The 21,024-nt window shown below is 56.1% G+C and overlaps 1 protein-coding gene across 6 annotated transcripts in view; it reads left to right on the top strand.

Moving 5' to 3' along the window:
• POC1A (POC1 centriolar protein A) overlaps positions 1-21,024 on the top strand; it is a 66,485-nt gene that overhangs the window by 13,948 nt on the left and 31,513 nt on the right. For all 6 annotated transcript variants that reach the window (XM_056129496.1, XM_056129494.1, XM_056129497.1 and 3 more), the window contains 2 exons: positions 5,854-5,922; positions 7,252-7,347. In XM_056129496.1, coding sequence (XP_055985471.1) covers positions 5,854-5,922; positions 7,252-7,347 — 165 coding nt within the window. The remainder of the gene's footprint in view (positions 1-5,853; positions 5,923-7,251; positions 7,348-21,024) is intronic.

Below are 21,024 nucleotides of genomic sequence, written 5' to 3'. Positions count from 1 at the left end.
GGCGGGCCGTGGGCGGGGAGTTAAATCTGCTGTTTGTGGTGGTGCAGTTGGTGATCGTGCTGCTGTGCAGTGACTGACGGGCTGGGATGATGGGCCCGAGGTGCGGGGGAGCAGCTGTTCCAGGGTCCGTGCCAGCAGCGGGGGCCAGTGTCAGGGTCCCCCTTGTCAGAGTAGCTGTGATCGGGGCGCTGGTTCCCTTGTGGGGACCCTTCGTGGTGGAGAGCGACTTGGAGCCTCAGGGGACCTCTGGCTGACTGGTGTGGCTGGTACCTCCCGGGCGTGGTGCAGGACCTTGCTCATTCCCTCCACCTTACTCACCAGACGCATCATGCTCCCCAGTTTCTGAAGACTGGGCGTGGGCTGTCCTTGGCCAAGGTCAGGGAGGGGCTCAGCTTGGGGTAGGGGCTGCTCCTGTTCACAGCCCAGGAGGAGTCGCCCAGCTTTGCCGCAGTGGGACCCTGCCTGGCAGGGGTTGGGATCAGGAGTCGGTAAGGCTAGATTGTGCCTCCTGGTGGTCTCTGTCTGACGAGCGCCTTGTCAGCCCTGACTGAGGCTTTTGGGCTTGACCTGCCTATGCTGTCGTTGTCCTGTTTGCAGGCGACCGGGAGAGACTGCTGCAGACCCTCGGGAGGTGGTGGTGGTGGTGGACATTCTGGCTGTGCCCTTGTTGATATCATCTCCACTGTGGTGGACAGTGGTCTCGGCTTTAGTGGACAGTGGTCGCCAGATCTCAGTGAGTCTGGTGGGAGGGGTGAGGAGAGTGGAGCAGTCAGGGTAAGGGATGTGAACCATCAGGAGCTGGGTGTTTTTTCCCTTTTAGGTTTTGAATTCCTTTTCCCCACAGATGGACACTCGGCTGTTTGGAGAGTGAAGAAAGCAGGCAGAGAATGTGGGCCGGTGGCTTAGGGAGGCAGGTTGAAATGGCTGGGATGGACCGTCTGAGCTTGGCCCAGCCCACAGGCCAGGAGCAGGCCACCAGAAAGTGGAACGGGCAGGAAATGTATCCCAGCCCATCACTGTCGGTATCAAAGGAGATGCCCCAAGGTTTGAAACACGAGTGTATCCCTAAGTAACCTGGGCACTGAAGACGACCTGGGGAACTCAGCATCTGAAAGCAGAAAACAGTGAAGGTGGAATGTGAGTTGAAGACTTGGGGGTCTGTCTATAGTAGTAATCGGAGGCAAATTTATAGCCTTAAATGAATATATTACAATCAAGAAAGATGACAAATAACTAAATTAAGTGCCGGATATGTGGGTCAATGGGAGGGCACTTGCCCGGTATACTGCAAAATAAAAAAGAAAAGCAAAAAAATCAAAGCCAAACTCATTGCAGGGCTAAGGGTCAGGGAAGTAGCTTAGTGGGCTGGAGTTCAGACCTCGCATTTATGAGACCCTGAGTTCAATCCCCGGCACCATATGCTCCCCAGCGCCACCGAGGGTAACCCCTGAAGGCCCCAGGTATTACCGGATGCAGTCCCGTGGCCGCCAACTACTCTGATAGGCAGCATTGCATAGGAGTCGCCCCTGTGACCCCTTTCTGCTCACTGCAGAAGGTCACAGGAAGGACATGGACGAAGAGAAGGTGTGTGAGCAGCAGGGCGCAGTCCAGGGGACAGAGCACTGGTGGGAAGCCCTGGAAGGCACGGGCAGCCAGGCCTTCCACCACACCCAGGCTCCTGGATTACCGCAGGAGCTTCTCAGGAGCACTAGGTTGTTGGAGGAGGAGCTGAGAGTCATCTCGAAGAGGACTGCAGACCTTGCCCCGTCTGGATGTTCTCTGAGCACTTGTTGCTCTCCTTCCCCAGTCTCTTGGGACCCTTTTTGTGTGTGTGTGTGTGTGTGTGTGTGTGAATCACCATTAGATAGTTACAGAGCTTTCATGATTTGAGTCATACAATGATCGAACACCCATCCCTCCATCAGTGTATATTTTCCGTCACCAATGTCCCCAGTATCCCTCCCACCACCCTCACCCCACTCGATCCCCTGCCTCTATGGCAGACAATTTCCCTTACTTTTGGAGCATTATGGTTTGCAAAACAGATAATGAGAGGCCAACATGTTTGGTCCTTTACTTTCAGCACATATCTTTCATCCCGAGCGATTCTGCCAACCATCATTGACTTGGTGATCCCTTCTCTATCCCAGATGCCTTCTCCCCCAGCTCATAAGCAGACTTCCAAACGTGGAACAGTCTTCCTGGCTCTTGTCTCTACTGTCCGTCTCATACTATGTTATTTTATATTTCACAGATGAGTGCAGTCCTTCTGTGTCTGTCCCTGTCTTTCTGACTCATTTCACTTAGCATGATGTTCTGTATCCATGCACTTATAAGCAAATTTCATGACTTCATCTCTCCTAATAGCTGCATAGTATTCCACTGTGTAGATGTACCATGGGCTGGAGCCATAGCACAGCAGGTAAGGCATTTCTCCACCCCTCTAGGAGAGCCTGGCAAGCTGCCGAGAGTATCTCGCCGGGCCGGCAAAGCCTGGCAAGCTACCCATGACTTATTCGATATGCCAAACATAGTAACAATTCTCACAATGTTACTGGGCCCACTCAGCAAATAGATGAACAACTGGAGGACAGTGCTACAGTGCAAATGTACCATAGTTTCTTTAACCAGTCGTCTGTTCTCAGGCACTCGTTGGGACCCATTTTCTAGGGAAGCATCTTGCTCTTCATGTCAGGAGTGGTCCTCGCACTTGTCTAGGCCTCCTCAGTGCCCAGCCAGGTGATGCCCCGCTGCTTGGGAAAGGAAGACCAGGAATGATGATTGGGCTTCTGGCCACCTGCCATTCCTCAGTGAGCCTAGACCAGAGTTCCGCCTGTCTCCTGTGCTCCATGGGCTGGCTTCCTTCCCCTTTCTCTGTTTCCTCTTTGTTTTTCCTCAAAATGAAAATAGTCTTGTTATTTTTTAAACATTATAAAGGGAGGGGGTTCTCACGTGTGTTCAGGATGCTGGGGGGGGGGGGCCCTTCTGGGAAGTTTGGCCAACCAGACCAGCAGTCCAATGCTAAGGCCCAGCAGTGCTGATGGACCTCCAGGGGTGCACCTGGCAAGGCTGGGGGACCAGGTGGTTCTTGGGTTGGCTGCCTTAACCCCTCAGCCCCTGCTTTTCATGCCCTGTTGCTTTGATTCCACGGGCTAGAGCGATAAGCACAGCAGGTAGGGCATTTGCCTTGCACGTAGCCAACCTGGGTTTGTTTCCTCCATCCCTCTTGGAGAGTCAGGCAAGCTACCGAGAGTATCCTGCCTGAATGGTAGAGCCTGGCAAGCTACCGTAACATATTCAATATGCCAAAAACAGTAACAACAAGTCTCACAATGGAGACTTGCTGGTGCCCGGTCAAGCAAATCCATGAACAATGGGAGGACAGTGTTACAGTGTTGCAACTGTTGCAACTGTTGCAGTTGCTTTGATTCTGTAATTGACAGCACTTCTACCTCCTCATTACAAACTTAACATTTTGTAACATAATAAAGATTTCCCCAAATTCCAAATTTGAAATGCCACCCCCTGTCCCTATTGGTCCTGGTAACTTCAATTTTATTTTATTTTTTTGTTTTTGGGCTCAGGGTACTCCTGGCTTTGTATTTAGGGATCACTCCTGACAGTGCTTGGGATCCTTACAGGATGTCAGGGACAGAACCAGGATAGTTGTGTGCAAGGCAAATGCCCCACTGGCTGTGCTGTTGCTCCAGCCCCAAATCTCATTAACTCTTTATTTCTTGGTGACTGCTCACTTGGAAGGGTGTCTGAACCCAGCCTGCAAACTGTTCTCTGAGGACCAGTTGGTTTCGTACTCTAGGTTGGCTATCCCCAGACTGCTCTTCATCAGCCCCGTTCCAGCCCCCGGAAGCCTTGGGGGTTGGGACATTTCCTGCCGCCCCTGTGCCAGACCGTGAGACACTTGCCACATGCCTGTCTCTGTATTCCGGTGGAAATAGCCTCTCTCCAGCCCCTCATCCAGTTCATGACTCGTCTGTTCTTGCCTGGCGCTGAGCAGAAGGCGCTTTCTGGTTTCCTCTTCTTGTTTTGTCTTTTTGGCCACACCCTGTTATGCTCAGGCCACATGGCTTTGAGGATCAAACCAGGGGCTTCACACTTGCAAAGCAAGTGCTCTATCACTTGAAGCTCATGCCAGCCCTCTGCAAAACAAAACAAAACAAAAAAACTGGCTTTCTGCAGTAGATTTCAGGCATGTGGGAAAGAACCTCCCAGCTTCCTGGGAGATCGTGCTCCCTCTGCCCCAAGCCTGGACGTGCTCCCTGACCCTCAGCTCCCTGACACACACCTGGCATTGCCCTTCCGTCAGTGCCTAGGAAGCCAAGATGGGCACATCTCCTTCTGAGGACGGTGGCACGCAATGTCAGAGGGAAGGGGCATCTTGCCTCGCTGCCCAGACTCCTACAGTGACCCACTTCCCACCCTTTCCTCTCCTGGTTCTAGCCGCCTGTGTGTGGACCCCAGTTGGTCCAGAAAAAAGAGCCCCCTGTTCCTGCCGTGGACTCTTCTGTGGGGCTCTGATCTCAGTCTGACGTAGGGGAGCAGCGTGGTCTGAGTTGGGGGACTGAGTTCTGTCACAACCCGGGTTGAAGGTACCTTTCCTCGCTTCTCTGTGGGAAGCGGGGGTGAGACCAGTCAGGCAGAACTCTTGTCTTTCCTCTCTGCCCCCATGACCCCCGGGCCTGGGGTCAGGAATAGAGATCTCAACTGTGGCTCATGCCTGGGGTCCTTGGGGGGAAGATTGGGGGTGTTTCTGCACTGTGTGAGAGAGAGAGAGTCAGGAGGGAAAGCGAGGAAGCACTTGCCTTGCATACTGCTACCCCCAGTACCATCTGTGTTATCACCTGATTTCATCTAGCACAGAGCCAGGAGTGGCCCCTGAACACAGGGCTACTGTGGCCCGGTCCCCCACCCCAAACAAACAGAGGTGCAGGCCGGAGTGATAGCGCAGTGGGTAGGCCACTTGTCTTGCACACAGCCGTCCCAGATCAGCCTCCTATACCACATATGGTCCTCAAGTCCTGCCAGGAGTAAACCCTGAGCATTGCTGGGTATGACCCAAACCCCTTTAAAAAAAAAAAGGGAAAAAAAAAATAAAAGACTGGGTGGCAATCTCAGGTTCCAAACAGGTATGTGTGAGCCTTTGGGAAGCTCCAGGGCATGGTGCTCCACACTGACCAAGTCGCCATGTCTATCTGCACCAAATCGCAGACCAGGGAGTATGTGACTGAGGCTCTGTCCTGGGCTGGGTTCAAGCTCCCGGGCCACCAGGAGACCCACCTCCCCAAGAAGTGGAGATTGGCCAAGTTTAATGCAGAGGAGTTAGAAGATGTGGTGACTGAAAATCAGCTCATCCTAGATGCCTGCAGGGTCACCAGGATCCCGGGCCTCTGGAAGAGTGGCGGACACTGCACTCCTGAGCGTCTCAGAGCTGCCCCTCCCCCCACAGACCCTGCTGCCCACCCGAGCCCTCATCACCCCATCCCACTCCACCACAGTAAATCCTGCTTCTTTTTGTTTGTTTTGGGGCCATACCTGGTGGTGCTCAGGGGTTACTCCTGTTTCTGCACTCAGAGGTGAGGCCTGGCACTACTGGGGGATACATAGTGGGTACCAGCAATTGAATTCTGGTTGGCCACATGCAAGGCAAGCACCCTACCCACTGTACTGTCTCTTCACCCCTAAATCCTGATTCTTTTTTTTTTTTTTCAAAAGACTGGGCAGACCTTTGAAGGAATGAATTAAAAATGAGCAGTTCCTCAGGCACTGCTGTCTGGTTCCTCTGAACATTGTACTTAGAGGGCTTTTGTGTTTACTTCTTGTTATTTGTGTTGCTAGGGCCCAGCCACCTGTGTTGCCTTCTCAAGAACAGGGGAATATTTTGCTTCTGGAGGTTCTGATGAACAAGTAAGTAATGAGGGGAGAGGGGCAGAGGCAGCCGGGGTGGTCAGGTGTCTGCAGAGGCCAGCGCTCAGGGTGGCTAGGCAGTGACAGTCAGCTCCTCTGCCCGGGCTTGTGATGTGGGCCTGGAGGCCTGCGCTTTGGCTGCTGCCCCCCGTTCTGTAGAACTGTGTGTCCGTAGCTGCCCAACAGGGCTTCCCCGAGACCCTGGCCTGCTGGGTACTGCTGGTCCAGCGAGGGGCAGTGCTGCCCGAGAGGACGTGTCCTGTCTCCCCTTGTCACTCGTGCTGAGGGCTGCCTGTGGGATGGATTGTTCAGGGGCTGACTGCTGAGGCAGGGGACCCACGGCTATTCAGGGCCGCCATCAACCCGGTGAGTACCCTTGGAGTGACATCGGACATTTTGTCTTCACGTCCAAGAGAGGCTTCTTAGTACTGGGAGTGTATGCAGCGCTTAGACCTGTGCAGTTCCACAGGAGCCACTAGCAACGGGAGTGTTTGCACAGGGGATGGCGGAGAAACAAGGCCAGGGCATAGGGAAGGGGGAGCCCCTGGCAGGGGCAGCAAACAGTGGCACTGCCCAGAGCGGCACGGCCCACCTAGAGACCCTGATGGGGGAAGTGTCCAGGGCAGGGTGAGTATTCACTTGACCTGAGCACAGGTGTGGTTCTGTGTCAGCCACAGGCCACAGGCCATGCTCCATGTTTTCTGTCAGCTGAGGTGGCCCCAGAAGAGCAGGGCTGAGAACTGGGGCCCACAGGGCTGTTTGCTCAGCTGTGGTGGGGGAAGCCTCGGGACGTGAAGATGGTCTGAGGGGATGCGGGCTGAAGGGAATGTCACCAGTGCTCCCCAGTACCAGCCTCTAAGGAGGGAGCAGAAGAGGAAGCCAAGGCACAGAGAGGTTACTTGCCTCGAGTCACACAACAGGGAGTGGAGTTGGTATCTTTGTGGAGGGGCATTGCTCCTGCCGGTGCTTGGGGGACATAGAGTGCAGGGCATGACCTCTGGGGCTCCTGCATGCAGAGCCTGGCGCCAGTTCTTCGTTCCGCTCCTCGGCCCCTGCAGTCCGTTCCCCAAACTTTGCTCTCTTGGCGTGGAAGTCACGAAGAACAAACAAAAAAAAAAAACCAAAGAAAGGGACTAATGGATCTAGTAGCTGTGAGAGAGATGAATAGTGGGCTGAGATGAAAATGAGCAGGAGCCGCTCTGAGGGGGTGGAGGAGGGGGCGGCAGCCCGAGAGGGGCCGCTCAGGGGCGTGGGCACAGCCCTGGGCTGCCTGCATGTCCTGGCAGGCCCAGCGCTTTGGGAGTAAGGTCCATGCCCGTGTCTTCGCAGGTGATGGTGTGGAAGAGCAACTTCGATGTCGACTATGGAGAAGTCACGAAAGGGCAGAGACCCCCGGCCATGCTCAGCAGCTCCTCCAGGAACCTGGTGAGTGCCCGTTGGGCATGTCAGGGCCTGTGTCCTGTGGCTGGGTCCTCTTGAACTGCGGTGGGCTCAGGAGGCCGGGGGTCTGCAGCTCACCCCGGCACAGGGAAGGAAGCGTGGGGGCCTCACAGAATGCTTTGACGCTCGGTGCGGTGTGTCTGGGCTAGAGGGAGCGAGCCATGTGGAGAGACGGCGGGGCACTGCTGCAGGCAGCCTGGCATAGTCTGGACTGGGTGTCCCCCGGAACCTGCTGCTGGCCAAGGAGAGGACCGACTATGTTGTGCTGCACCTTGAACCCCAGAACCACATTCGGGTTCCTAGAGGTGCCGGGCCCACACCCACGCTGGCGCGAGTCAAGAGGGTGCTGGCCCGGCCGCTCTCACTTCCGCTTCTTCTTACTGTGCGGAGGAAGTTTCTCGGCCACAGGCCACAAACCATTTTTAGTGCCTTTGTTGGTTAAAGGGCATTCAGTGCTAACAACATTTTTTTGATTCAATTTTTATTGTTTTTTATTTTTTTAATTGTTTTGGTTAGGGGGCACACCTAGCTGTGCTTCAGGCTTCATCCTGGCGCTGTGTTCAGGGGTCACTGCTGGCAGGGCTCGAGGGACCGTGTGGGGAGCCAGGGATTGAACCCGGGTCGGCTGCGTGCAAAGCAGGTGCCCTACTCTCTGTGCTGTCTTTCCGGCCCTGGATGAATGTTTAGGGGAAAGTTGAAAATTGATAACAGATAGATTCTTACTGAATAAAGTCGCTGGAGTAAAACTTAAAGCAAGAGTGTGGGGCCCAAGGGTTTTATATCCCGCTGGCCACTGGCTGTTTAGATCTCTCCTTCCTGGACAGAGCCAGCATGGCCTCTCCCCAGCTGGAAACTGGCTCCAACAACAGGAAGTGACTTGCCCCGCTGGCCAAGTTAAGGCAGGACCCAGAATAGAAGCAGGAAATGGCAGAGTCCATCCTTGGCTCTCCCTGGCTCCAGGGTGTGGGGCCCCCTCTCCCCCCACCCCCCCCCCCCCCCCCCCCCGCCTCCCACCTCTTGCGCTGGGGTGACCTCTAGGAATAGGCCAGGTTGGGATTTGAGGCTTTTCTTCCAAGAATTGGCCCTGGCCAGAGGGGTTTTTTCTACCTCTGCATTTGCAAAGAAGAGGCCAGTTGTCAGCCTCAGCTTTGTGGGAGCGATGGTGGGCTGTCAGACTGTCCGCGTCCTCTCTGCACCAGTGTTGTCACCTGGAAAAGCCTTGTCCCTCAGCCTCTTCCCCACCCCCCCACCCCCCGTCACAGTGGGGAGCCCAGCCCAGCTTCTGCATGTGCTGACCCTGTCCGGGTGCTGGGGTGTAGGTGCTGCTGTCCCTCTCTGGTGAGATGCCTGGGGCTTAGACCCTCTTCAGTGTGTGTCCCTGGGGGCTCGAGGCATTGGCCCTCTAAGCAGTGTAGACTGTTCTAGAAACAGCAGGCGCAGAGGATGCTGGGAAGGCCACAGCGGGGAGAGCCCCTCGCAGTCACTAGAAGTCCACCTGGACTCTGTCTCTTCTGTTCTCCAGCCCCTCTCTGAGACAGGGCGTGGGGCTGAGCGGAAGGTGGTGGCTTCAGGAAATCGGGGCCGGCGGGCAAGCTCCCTTCAGGCCTAAGGAGGCATATCTGCCTCCACAACCTCACCACAGGGGCCCCACGGGGAGGCCGGTGGCTCTGGGGGTTGAGCCTGAAACCGCAAAGTGCCCTGCCCTTCCCGCATCCCCCCCAGGTGCTGGACTAGCCCCCAGAGTGGTCTCGAGGTTCCTCGGGGCCCAGGTGCTCTGCAGCCAGGTGCCAGGTGGCAGCATGTGCAGCGAGCCTTGGGCTCAGCCCTGCCCACACGCTGCCCCCCAGGAATGCCTGGGCTCCCTCCTCACACCGTTTGACCTCCTTGGGCCATTCTGCGTGTTTAGGGTTGAGCAGCATCTCTGGCCTCGACCCAGTGGTGCCAGCAGCATGGCCTGTTCCCTAGACATGCCAAACAAAAGATGTCTCCCAGCATTGCCATGTGGGTGGGGCGAGGGCAGAGTGCCCCCAGCCTCCAGTTGAGTAACTCCGTGCCCTGCCTGGATGAACCCAGAGAGGCGGCTGGCCTGGCACTGGGACAAATGGCCCAGCAATGAGAGGGGTGCGGGGTAGCACCCAAGTCGGCCCTATCACACTTCCCCTGTGTGCCGAGTGAGCCTACAGCGTGGGGCTGGGGTCTGGGCTGCTAACAGAAGCCCCTTTTGTGGTCTGGTCCATTCAACTTTGGAATCTTCCAGAGGGGATGGTGAACAACAAATACAGACCTTTAGCTACTTGGTTTTCTTCGCTTACGGCCAGGGAGTGTGCTGGCCCTGCTCGTGGGCTCCCTGGCCCTCAGGGGGCAGCTGGTGAGCAAGTGGGGTGGTGGCTGGCCAGAGACTTTGGCATCTCACACTCCCGGAAGCACCCTGTCAGGCCCCAGAGCTCGCTAGTCTAATGGCCCTGGTCCCCCTTTGCTCTGGCTTGCGGCCCCTCAAGTTGCTTTAGATGTGCCTGGGTGTATGAGGAGGGTTTTTCCTTTTGTTTTTTTAGGCCACACCCAGCAGTGCTCAGGGAATTACTCCTGGTGGGGCTCAGGGGGCCCACATGGGGTCCTAGGGATCAAGCCCGGGTTGGGTGTAAGCATTCTACCTGCTGTACTATTGTTTTGGCCCCAGTATTTGGGAATTCTTAAGCCCAAATACTAGGCCACAGACTGGTCTTGGAATTCGGAGCATGTATCTGTTTGACTGAGGTGTTTGGAGGAAGCAGTTCCCAAAGCCAGAGAGACTGCGCGTCCGTGCCCGGCCCTGGGAAAGCCCTGCCGGGATCTGCCCCTTGCCGTGGCCTTCAGCTCTGGCTTTGGAGTGAAGGACATCTTTGAGCCACTGAACAGAGCTCTGTTCGCCGCGAGAGCTATTTTCAACCTCTGGTTGAAATTCACAGCTTATTTTTAGGCACATTTTATGTTGAAAAACATAAGCCATTTCCCAGCCCTTCAGAGTGAGAAGAATAGTTCCATTTTCCCTCTTTCTTGAGCGTGTTGCAGGGCGGGTGGTGGTGAGTGCCAGGGTTGGAGGGCCAGAGTCGGGCAGCCGCAGAGGAAGGGGCTCAACCCTGCCTGGCGGAGGAAGCTTCCAGGCTGGAGGAGGGCTGCCTGCATGCGGGCAGCTGAGCGCCTCCCAGGAGGAGTTGGTGTTGGGGTACAGGCGGCCCCGGGGGCTCTCTGCAGGGGTGCCTGTGCCTAACTCCATCCCTGACTGTGTGTCCGCCACCCCCGCCCCCCCATCTCTCGCCTGTGCTCTGTGCCTCAGGGCCTGTCCCAGAGCACAGGGACCTTTGTGTCTTGGCTGACCTTGGATTTGGCACCTGCCCCCCTACGTCCCCGCTGCTCCAGGACAGACGTCTGCCTCAGCCACAGAAGCATTTTAAAACCGCTTTAAATAGCACAGGTGCATTTGTTGGTACGGACTCGTACCTTGCCTGCCTTCAACCCCAGGAGGCCAGCGTGCGTCTGGGAGGGGTGGGGTGGGGGTGGGGGACGAGGGGAAGCACTTCGGGGAACCTAGTGAGACTGAAGCCCCCTCCTGACTTCTCAGGGCTGTGCAAGCAGGAAGCTTGAGGTTGGGGCAAAGGGCTTTTCTCCTCAGCCCCAGCCAGCGAGCTCGGCCCTGGGGGCGGCGGCCTCCGGGGTGGACTCTGCCGGCTGGAGCTTGGCCCTGCGCCTGTCTCATGGCAAGTGCTCACCCAGCTGTAACTATTTTTAAAATGTTCCTCTTCCTTCCTCTGTCCTCCTATGAGCTGATGGGGCCTCTGCCCAGTCCGGGTGATTGTGTGTTCAGAACCTGCTGCGGTGGGGGCAGGGTGCTTCCTGGGCCCTTTCCCACGCTGACCTTCTTGTAGCCTCCCTTGGGGAGCAGTGAGGGTATCGGCCAGAGGCTCCTAGACAGCCTACTGTCCCCTTGGGGGGGGGGGTGTTACCCAGCACTCACCCCACCCCCGGAAGCAAACAAACAGGAAGTGCCCCCCCCCACACACACACAGCCTCCAAGGCTTCCACCCCACCACCGGCATTACCCACTGTGGGTCGAGAGACCCTGGCCCCTGCTCCCACACAGAGAGCAGCCCTGGGAGGGAGTGACTCTGGCTCCTGTCTCCTGGGACAACCTCGTTGACCAGAACTGGCCCCGGTAAGAGGAGCTGGGAGCTGGGACGAGTGCCCGCAGCCTTCATGGCAAAAGGACTGTTCCCTCTCTCCTTCCTGTGAGCCAGACAGTAAAGGTCCACCCCACCCTGCTTCCCCACATCAGCCCCTGTGAGTCTGCTGTGGATGCTGCCCATGGTTGGGCTTGCGTTAAGTTCCTGGGCCCAGGCCTGACCCAGAACATCTGAGCCCTCCCAGCACTAACCCTGTACAGGGTCTGAGGTTCCCACCTGGGCGTCTGGCCTGAGGAGCCAGGCCCCATCTCACCTTGCCTCTCAGGGGCGGGGGGGATTTCCTTTCACTCCCCGAGATGCATAGTCCTGACTGGCTTGTTTTGTTTTCAATAACTGGGGGGCAGCGTGTGGGTGCCCACGTTCATGGCCTCAGAGAGGAGCCTCTCCTGCCTCTACCTGACCTCAATTCTGGCTACACAGTCTCCCAGACTGTTGAGAGGGTGAGTCAGAAGATGCCCTGGGCACTAACACATCTTGGAAAGGGGATGGCTTATGGGTTACAGACTCCAGCACATTCTCTGGGCTCTGCCTCCTGATGTGCACCCACCTCTGCAGACTCAGAGGGACACCAGCAGACCCTTCCCGGCTCTTCCTGCCTGCTTTTGCTGTTGTGTTAACAGGGAAGTGGGGGCCCTTTGTCCGCCTGTGTCCAGGAAGCCATGGCTGCACAGACCAGCACCCCTGGCCCAGAGGTCCTCTGCCAAGTGGCCCAGGTTCCACGTAGGAGTGCCGTGACACACAACATGAGTAGGAGTGCCGTGACACAAAAAGAACAAGGGTGCACCCCACTTTCTAGTGGCAGAAAGGACCCCGGCATCCCTGTCCTGGAAGGGTCTCTACGGCCCGTGCGGAGGTAGGCTGGTGTCACCTCGTGTGCACGTGTGTATCCCACCCCCAGTGTCCACATTTCCTAATTCCCATAAATCCATCCCGGTACCCCCCTCCTCCAAGACCCTGAGCTTCCTGTTTGGGTTGTCTCCAGATCGGTAGGACTGACCTGGAGCTGGGCCCGGGACAGCAGAATGTGAGGACACCTCATGGCCAGGCAGCTTCCTGAGGTGGGGACAGTGATCTTACCAGAATGACAGTCTTGGCAAGGAGCGCAGGGAGCCCCGCCAGGAAGGAGGATGATGCTAGAAAGTTCCGGTGTTGGAGCTGCTTTAAGAACTCGGTTGGCAGTGAGAGCTGCACAGTTTCCGTATGCTGATGGAGCCAAGGCTGGGCCAGGCCCGGCGTGACACTCTTCTGTCCCTGGGGACCGCTCCCCACATCTCTGCAGCTCTGTTCTCCCACCAGCCTGCATGACCGGCTGTCAGTGTTTTTGTTTCGTGGGCTCATCCTGGAGTGTTGGAAGAGTGTGTGTAGGGGCAGAGGCACCTCCTGGGTGTGGCTTCCCCTGGAAAGTGCTGGGCAAGGTGGAAGGGTTGGGGGAGGGGGGGTCTCAGTTCTAATGGAAAATAAAAGTGAGAGCCTTAGTGTTTGTTCCCCAACAGCAGTGTTTTCTTTTTAGCCACACCCAGTGGGTTCAAGGGCACTTTCTGTGCTTTAGGGGTTGCTCCCAGCAATGCAGAGGGACCGGGTACCTCACTCGCCACCCAGGCATGCATTCAGCTTGTTGAGCGAGCTCTCTGTCCCAGGGGGGACTTGCCTTCCTCACGAATTTGTATTTTATTTTATTACTTAAATTGGGTTTTGTTTGTTTGTCTGTTTGTTCCTGTGCCACACCCAGTGGTGCTCAGGGCTTCTTCCTGCTCTGTACTCAGGGATCACTCCTGGTGGGCTTGGGGCACTGGGGATCGAACCCAGGTTGGCCTTGAGCAAGGCAAGCGCCCTACCCACTGTACTATCTCTCCAGTCTCTCTGGCAGTGTTTTATTTTTGCAGTGAGGCCACACCTGGTAGTGCTCAAAGCTTACTCCTGCTTCTGTGCTGGGTGATCACTCCTGGCAGTGCTCAGGGGACCTTATAGCCCAGGGACGAACCTGGATGGGGCCCATGCAGGGCAAACACTCTACTCGCTGTGCTACTTCAGTTCCCTCCCACAGTAGTTTAGGTACCCAGGGACCCACTTTGAGAGTCTGTCTGCTGGACAGCTGTCTGGCCAGTCATGTGTCTAGCCTCTGGGCAGGCTGGTGAGAGGGAAAGGACTGTCTGCCTGTCCCTATACTTAAAATACTATTCTTTTTCTTTTTTTGCAGAGGGTGGCTCCCCAGCAGTATCAAGGGGACCTGGGGATCCTTTCAGCAATCCTCTGTCCACTGCTCTGATTCTGATGGTTCAGTGCTTGGATCTGGCCATGTGGTGCTAGGGGCCTCCTGGGGGCTTCTTTGGGCCCTTGTGTGTGTGACCCTCTGAGCCATCTCCTCAGCCCCTCTGTCCAGCTCGGGAGTTTAGCCTCATGGGGACGCTGCTGGAAGAAGCACTTGGGACACCTGTGTCTCCTGCTCACTGTAGCCACCTCTGCCCAGGAGGGGATAGGGGACCTGCCCCTGAGCCTCAGCTCATTGTGGAGCTAGAAGAACTGATGGTGCCACCTGCAGCAGAGGAGGTGGTGGGGGCTTTTAAAGCCACTGGGCTCTCTTTCCCATCCAGGCTGTGGTTCAGTCTTCAGCCAACGATGTCCTGTGAGGGCGAGGTTTGAACCCCTACAGACCTCTGCAGCCTCTGGGGGGCTCTGTTCAGTTGTCCTGTCTCACCCGTCGTCTTGCCCCACACACACTGTAGTGCCAGTCCGGTCACCAGCTCAGGCTTCCACCTGCCTCCTTGCCCTCCTGCTGGGCCTTCAGGGAAGCTGGCAGATGAGATTTCCAAGGTAGAGGGGGGCCTGCTGGTTGCACTAGTCCCACCCTCCAGGTGATGAAGGTCTTGGCGAAGCTCATAGGGTCATTAAGCTAGGTTGCAAGTAAGCATTGAGGCCAGGACGTGTGGTGGAAGCTGAATGTTCTCTGAGCTGCCCTTTGGGTTGGGGGAGGGCAGTGGCAGGTTCCTGCCCCTGGAAAGTTCCCCTTTATTCCACAGCAGGTTGGTCTCCACTGACAGGCTGTCCAGTGATTCACACCGTGGGAGGAGCTCACAGGGATCCAGGAGGGCCTGTGAAGACAGCTAGGCTGGCGGGCAGGACCCGAATCCAGAGGGAGCCTTTAGGTGCTGCCCTGCACGCCTCGGGGCATGGGGGCGGGCTGCTGCTGCCCACAGCTTTGTGACACTGGGGTCCAGCGTCTTGGAACTGTACTGGATTTCCTTTCTTAGCGCAGTCAGAGCTGGAGTTCGGTGGAGAAGGGCCAGAGAGGTAGTACAGTGGGTTGGGCACTTGTCTTGCATACAGCTCACCTGGGTTTGATCCCCAGCACCCCATATGGCCCCCTGAGCCTCCCTGAAGGCAAAGCCAGGAGTAAACCCTAAGCACCGCTGGGTTTGGCCTCAAAACAAAACAAAACAAAATTAGTGGTGATTCCACAGTTGTGCAGTGGGGCCCCAGATTCAGGACTGAGGACAAGGGGTGTCCTCCAAGGCACCTTAGGGTGGAGCCAGAGAGATAGCAAGGTGGGTAAGGTGCCTATCTTGCACACAGCCCACTTGAGTTTGATCATCAGTATCCTGTATGGTCCCCCGAGCACTTCTAGAAGTGATTCCTGAGTGCAGAGCCAGGAATAACAACTGAGCATTGTCAGGTGTACCTACAAAGCAACAACAACAACAACAAAGCCCAGCAAAACAAAATAAGGCACGCTAGGACTTTGGCCCCTGGTTCTTCGGTTTCCACCCTGGCATCTCTGCTGTAGGCTGCATTGCTGATGGTGATGACCAGTGTTTGTGGCCCCATCAGCCTCGTCCCTCTGCACCTGTCACGTGGTGGGTGGTGCAGAGCAGCGTGAGGGAGCAAGAGCAGAGCCACAGGGGCATCCTGTTTTCTTTGGTTTCCTGGCAGCGTTTCCAGTGAGAGCCCCGGAAAAAGGAAGCGGCGAGGCGGAAGTGGAACTCCTCCTGGTCGTGTCGACAGGCCATACTGCTCGGGGCCATGTCCCGGCAGGGTGGCCTCTCTCCCCGGGGGATCTAAGCTCTCCCCATCCCCTGCCCTGCTGGAGCAGCGCCTCTCTCTGGCTTGGCTTGTCTCTGGGCAGCACATGTGTGGTCAGCGGGCGTCCGGGGCTGGAGTCAGTGGGCACAGGCCTGCAGGCTGGGCGGCGTGGGCTGTGTGCGAGTCTGGACTTGGCCAGCTCAGGAGATTTCCTGGCCGCCTTCTTCATGGCTTCAGGCGACATGAACCACTCTGTGGCTTGTTTTCTGGGTTTGGGGGCAGGTGGCATAGAGTGGGATGGGTGGGGATTGGCAGCAGAGGGTGGAAGAAGCTACACGTCTGGACTCGAAGTTTCAGAAGTTCATTTTCTTTTCAATGGAAAACAAGCCCTTTGCAGCTTACGCTTTCCAGACTGGGTGGCAGCATTGCCCATGTGGTGTAAGGGTGTTGGATAATGCCTGTGTGTATGTTCTCGCTGTTTCCATGGAGAGAATCAGAATAGATGGTTTCCATGGAGATTATCTTAAAATTAGTTTCTCTGCTGGTGCGGACATTGCTGCAGGGTTCACTGCAGGCTCGGGGTGCCATCAGGGCTCTCTTACGATGCCAGGCGGGGCTGCATGCTCCTGGATCCTGGCAGAGGTGCATGAAGACGCCTTGGACCCTGGAGTGGAAAGGGCCTTCCTGCCTCAGCCTCTCCCAGGGTCCCATCCCCTCGCCTCAACGCTGCAGTTATAGCGCATTCCAGTCATCTGGGAGCTTTTTTAAAATCTTTTTTTCCCCCTTTTTTAATTAAACAAAACAAAACAGAAAATCCTTTGTGTAGTGGAAAATTTCTAGCTGGAACAGAGAGTTGAGATGACAGCCCTCCCTCCGTAGCCTTCCTGGACTCCAGCACCTTGCGATTGCCCATCTTCTTTTGTTCATCTTTTCCCCCACCCCATTTTTAATAGAGCCGGGGTGTTATTTTATCCCACAGACCTGACCCTGCAGTCGTCTGTTGCACCCAACAAAGCGAATAACTCCTTAATAGCAAATGCCACCTGCACACTTGGCCTTTTTTTTTTTTTTGCATTATGTCAAGAATGTTGTTTTGTGCTCTTTGTTCAAGTAAGGGTGTGGGAGGCTTTGAGAGCCCCCAGGTCTCTGCTCCCCACCATGATTCTGGTGCATGGACAGATTAGGCTATCTTGGCTGAGCACCGAGGAGGGGCCTCGGACAGGAGGAACCCTCCCCCTGCCCCCGCCCCTTATCCTCTGGGCTGCTTGCATTCTGTGTGCACTTTACAACACCCGGATTCCAACCTGGGCAAGTGTCAGGCACAGGTGAGCCAGCTACTCCCGAGCTCGTGGACAGGCATCCACTGGGGGGCGCTGTCCTGCACAGCCTGCAGTGTGCGTGGGAAAAGAGGGCAGAGGGCTGATGCAGCCTCAGCTCACACCAGCTGTGCACAGCTTCATCTTCCAGGAAAGGGAGGCCCTGACCACAGGGTCTCACAGCCGCCCTTCACCCCTTTCTGGGCAACGCACGCTGAGGGCTCTAGCTCCCCCGAGGCAGCTGCGGTTGAACAGAGCCGGACCTGGCCGTCTTGGCTCATGGCCTGTGATGCTGCACAAAATATGAATCACCAAGCCTGGGAGGGACGCCCGGGTGTGGCCGGTGCCTCTAACTCTCTCCATTGAACTGAGTGCAAGGAGCGTTTAAAATAGCCAGCCTTTGTTCCCGGGGTTTTAAAAATTCAACTCCAGTAGTTACAATGAGCTGTCTTCAAGTGGATCTATAAATAAACCGCTACTGTGCCTCTTTGTCACCGAGAGCTTCTGCATCTTCCCGAGACATTGGCTCTGCCACTCCTCTTCATTTGAGGCCTCTTATCTGTGGGGCAGCTGCAGCCAGCAGCAAGCGGGGCTGACACACTGAGTTTGTAACGGCAGCAGTGCGCACCCTTCTACAAAGCAAACCACGGGCCCCCAAGACAAACCACAGCGAGGCAAGGAAGTGTGCGCTGGGTAAACCTAACAGACTGGTCCCTAGATCAAGGTCGGCACCGCGAGCAGCCCTTTCCGGAGGAGCCCTGTGATGTCAGACACTAGTTTTTGTGGTGTCCTTGTCAGAAGTGCATCACATCAAGTCAGTCATGAGAAAACACGAGGGCCTCTCACAGTAGAGCTGACGGGTGCTCTCCACTGTGGTTGAGGTGCTAAAGACCAGGGGACTAAGGAACTGCCACAGATTGGAGGAGGTGAAGAAGAAAGTAAATGTAGCATCAGACCCCAGCCAGGATTCTGGCCTAGCAGGAGCCAAGAACATCATAGTAAAACAGGTGAGGGGCTGGAGCGATGGTACAGTGGGTAGGGCATTTGCCTTGCACACAGCCGACCCAAGTTTGATCCCCAATACCCCATATGGTCCCCCGAGCCCACCAGGAGTGATTCCTGAGTGCAGGGCCAGGAATAACCTCTGAGCACCATCGGGTATAATCCCCAAGGGAAAACAAAACAAAAACAGATCCAGTGCTAACAAGGTGCCCAGAGTGACAGCACAGTGGGTCGAGCACTTGTGTTGCACATGGCCTAGGTTTAACCCCAGCACCTCATATGGTCCCCCAAACCCACCAGGAGTGATCCTTGAGCACAGAGCCAGGAGTAAGCACTGAACTGAACAAGGCTGGGTGTGGGCCCCCTCAAAAAAAAAAAAACACCCAAACCCTAAAACGAATTGTCCCAACATGAATTTCCTGGTCTGAGCGTGGAGCTAGTGGTTATGTAAGATGTTAACACTGGGTGGGAAAGTGGGGGAGGAGGGATTATGTGGAAATTGTCTGTACTATGTTTCAGTTTTTCTTTAAGTCTGAAATTAGTTCAAAGCATTTTAAAACTTTTTTGAAAAAAGAGAAAAAGCCAGCTGTACAGAGGACACTTACCAGAAGTTCTGACCTCACTCCCAGGGTACCTGGGTGCGTGTCGGGTGGGAGTCTCTGTTGGGTGAGTAACCCTTGAATGCTCAGTGCCCAGTTGTGGGCCTTGAGAAGACTGTGGAGCTGAACTGAGCAAGGGCCAGCTCTCAGGAAGCACTTCCAAGCCAGGGCTCACCCGTGTGGGGGCCTCAGGGTGGCTTCATTTGCTTGTGGCCCTGTGGTCTCTGCAGAGGCACCAGAGACATGTTGCTCCCCCCGCCAAGGGTAGAGGTCAGCAGAGCCTTAAGGCTGTGCCTGCGTCCTTGTCTGGCGACTGTGGGCTGGGCAAAGAGACCCTTCTGCTCTGTCCCTGTCCCCTTCTTTGCCACCATGTCTCTGTCTTGCCCTCCACCAGGTTTCAGTCCCGGGTTTGGTGACTTGAAGGGCTTCCCTCGGGGGTTCCTGGTCTCTCAGGACCGTCCTGGACAGAGAGGGCCAGGTCACTCCTCTGCCAGGGAATGGCCTGGCTGGCCATTCTGCTTGCTTCCTTGCACCCCCACCAGGGTGCCACCCCTTAGCCTTCCCCTCATTGGCCTTGTGCTGCCTCCTCCCTGTGGCGCCCCTCGTGTGTACAAGTCATTCCCCCACAGACCTTCCCGCCCTCCCGTTTTTCCCTTAGGGGCATGTTTGGACACTGGGAGGCCTTTCTGTTTCCTGCATACCAGGGCAATCCTTTCTCTCACTCCTTTGAAAAATGGGTCTTTATGAATCAGCCCTCTTGTATACGGGCTCTGCTCGGAGGGCTTGAGAGTGAGCCTGGCGGGGGTTAGAGACTGCCCGGGTTAGGCATTGCCATGGCTTGGCGGGTAGGCAGGGGTGGGAGGGTCTGAGCTGGCCCTGGTCCTGGTGGAGGAGAGGGGGCTCTCGGGCTTGTGCATTTAGCCTCTCCCACACGCTCGGCAGGCCTGTGATTGACGAGACTCCGAGTCTCCAGGGCCCTGCCTTGAAAGGGACTTCTCTGACGAGAGGGTGAGACGAGCAAGTAGGCCTGTGGCAAGTAGTAGCCAAGCCTCTACCCCTTGGCTCTCTTCCTGTTGGTGAGGGCCTGCGCTCAGGTGGTGGCGTGGGCCTAACAGTGACCCTGGTCATGGAGCAGCTGAGCTCGGGGGCTGCTGTGTTGGCCACAGGCTCCACGTCCCTTGGCCTCTTGGCTCCCTCTGTAGTCCCAGGAGACCCAGCGCCCTGTTCCCCAACAGAGCCCAGCGTGGGGAGTGCAGGACAGGTCCCCCGTCTTTCCCACAGTGGTCGCCAGACCCCATCCTCATCTTCAGACTGGCTCAGAATAACCTGGCAAGGCTGTCAACAATTAGGTGATTTTTCAGAAAGCCGAATTCCCTTCGGGTACAGAGGCTAAGTTTAGAACCAGAAGCTTCCTCTGGTTAGACTCCAGGCCGGAACCCTAAATTACAGGGCAGGGAAGGCTGTAGTATAGCTGCTCTGAAAATACGTGTGGGGAAGACAGGACCAAGTTTCTTTCCGAGCCTTGGCCAGAGACAACAGCCGGGCCTTTTTCTACTGGCAAGCCCCATCCGCTCTGCCTTGCCCCATGCTTGGCAAACAGGGACGTGGGCAGACATGGCACCTGTCAGCTCTCTACGGGGCAGATTGCCAAAGCCCCGGGCCCCACAGTGAAGACTGAGTCCATCCGTGTCCACGGCTCAGCGTCCTCACTGAGCAGACGATGCAGTGGGCTGCTTCATTCTCTCTGACAGCTCTGCATTTGACCCTGCTTTGGAACCAGGGACCTGCTTTGATGTTTCAAGTGACCACCTGGGATGTCCCCCTCTTGGGCTGATTGCAGCCCCCAGCCTCTCCCCCTCTCTGGCCCAGACTGAAGCCCTGAGCTGATTCCCGAATGCTTTATCTGTGACAGAGTTTGTCTCCAGAGCAGCCTAGGCAGGGGCAACATCCCTTGTTAGAAATTAAGAGAAAAGAAGAAAATTCCGCCACTAGCAGGTGCTAATGATTGACCGCCACCACCTCACCCGCCTCTCCCCTCCCCAAGAGGGTGGCATCTGTTAGGTTAATGCCATCTCTGAGGAACATTCCAGACACTACTGGCTGCTGGCCAGGTGTGCGCAGGCTTTGCTCACCTGTGACCATCCACCTTGGAGGGAACCCAAAGTGACTAAGGCCTGACAGTCCCTAGGCTGGTGGCCTTGACCTGGGAACCCCTGCTGGGCAGCTGCTGCCCAGAGCCCTGACCTGGGAGATGGAGGCTTTGGGACTTGAACTGTGCTAGAACATGATTCAACTCAGACCTCTTTTTAAGAAATTATTATTATTTAATTGAATCACAGTGAGATACACAGTTACGAGGTTGTTTGTGATTGGGTTTCTGTTATGTAGTGTTCCAGCACCCGTACCTTCACCAGGGCACATTTCCCACCACCGGAGTCCCAGTTTCCCTCCCCCTTGCCCCCTTGCCGCCCCACCTCCTCTGTGGTAAGCTTCTCTCTCTCTCTCTCTCTC

The sequence above is a fragment of the Sorex fumeus genome, unplaced genomic scaffold (genome assembly GCF_029834395.1).
Source record: "Sorex fumeus unplaced genomic scaffold, SorFum_2.1 ptg000072l, whole genome shotgun sequence".
NCBI classification, from domain to species: Eukaryota; Metazoa; Chordata; class Mammalia; order Eulipotyphla; family Soricidae; genus Sorex; species Sorex fumeus.
This window is presented reverse-complemented; position numbering and strand designations above follow the sequence as displayed.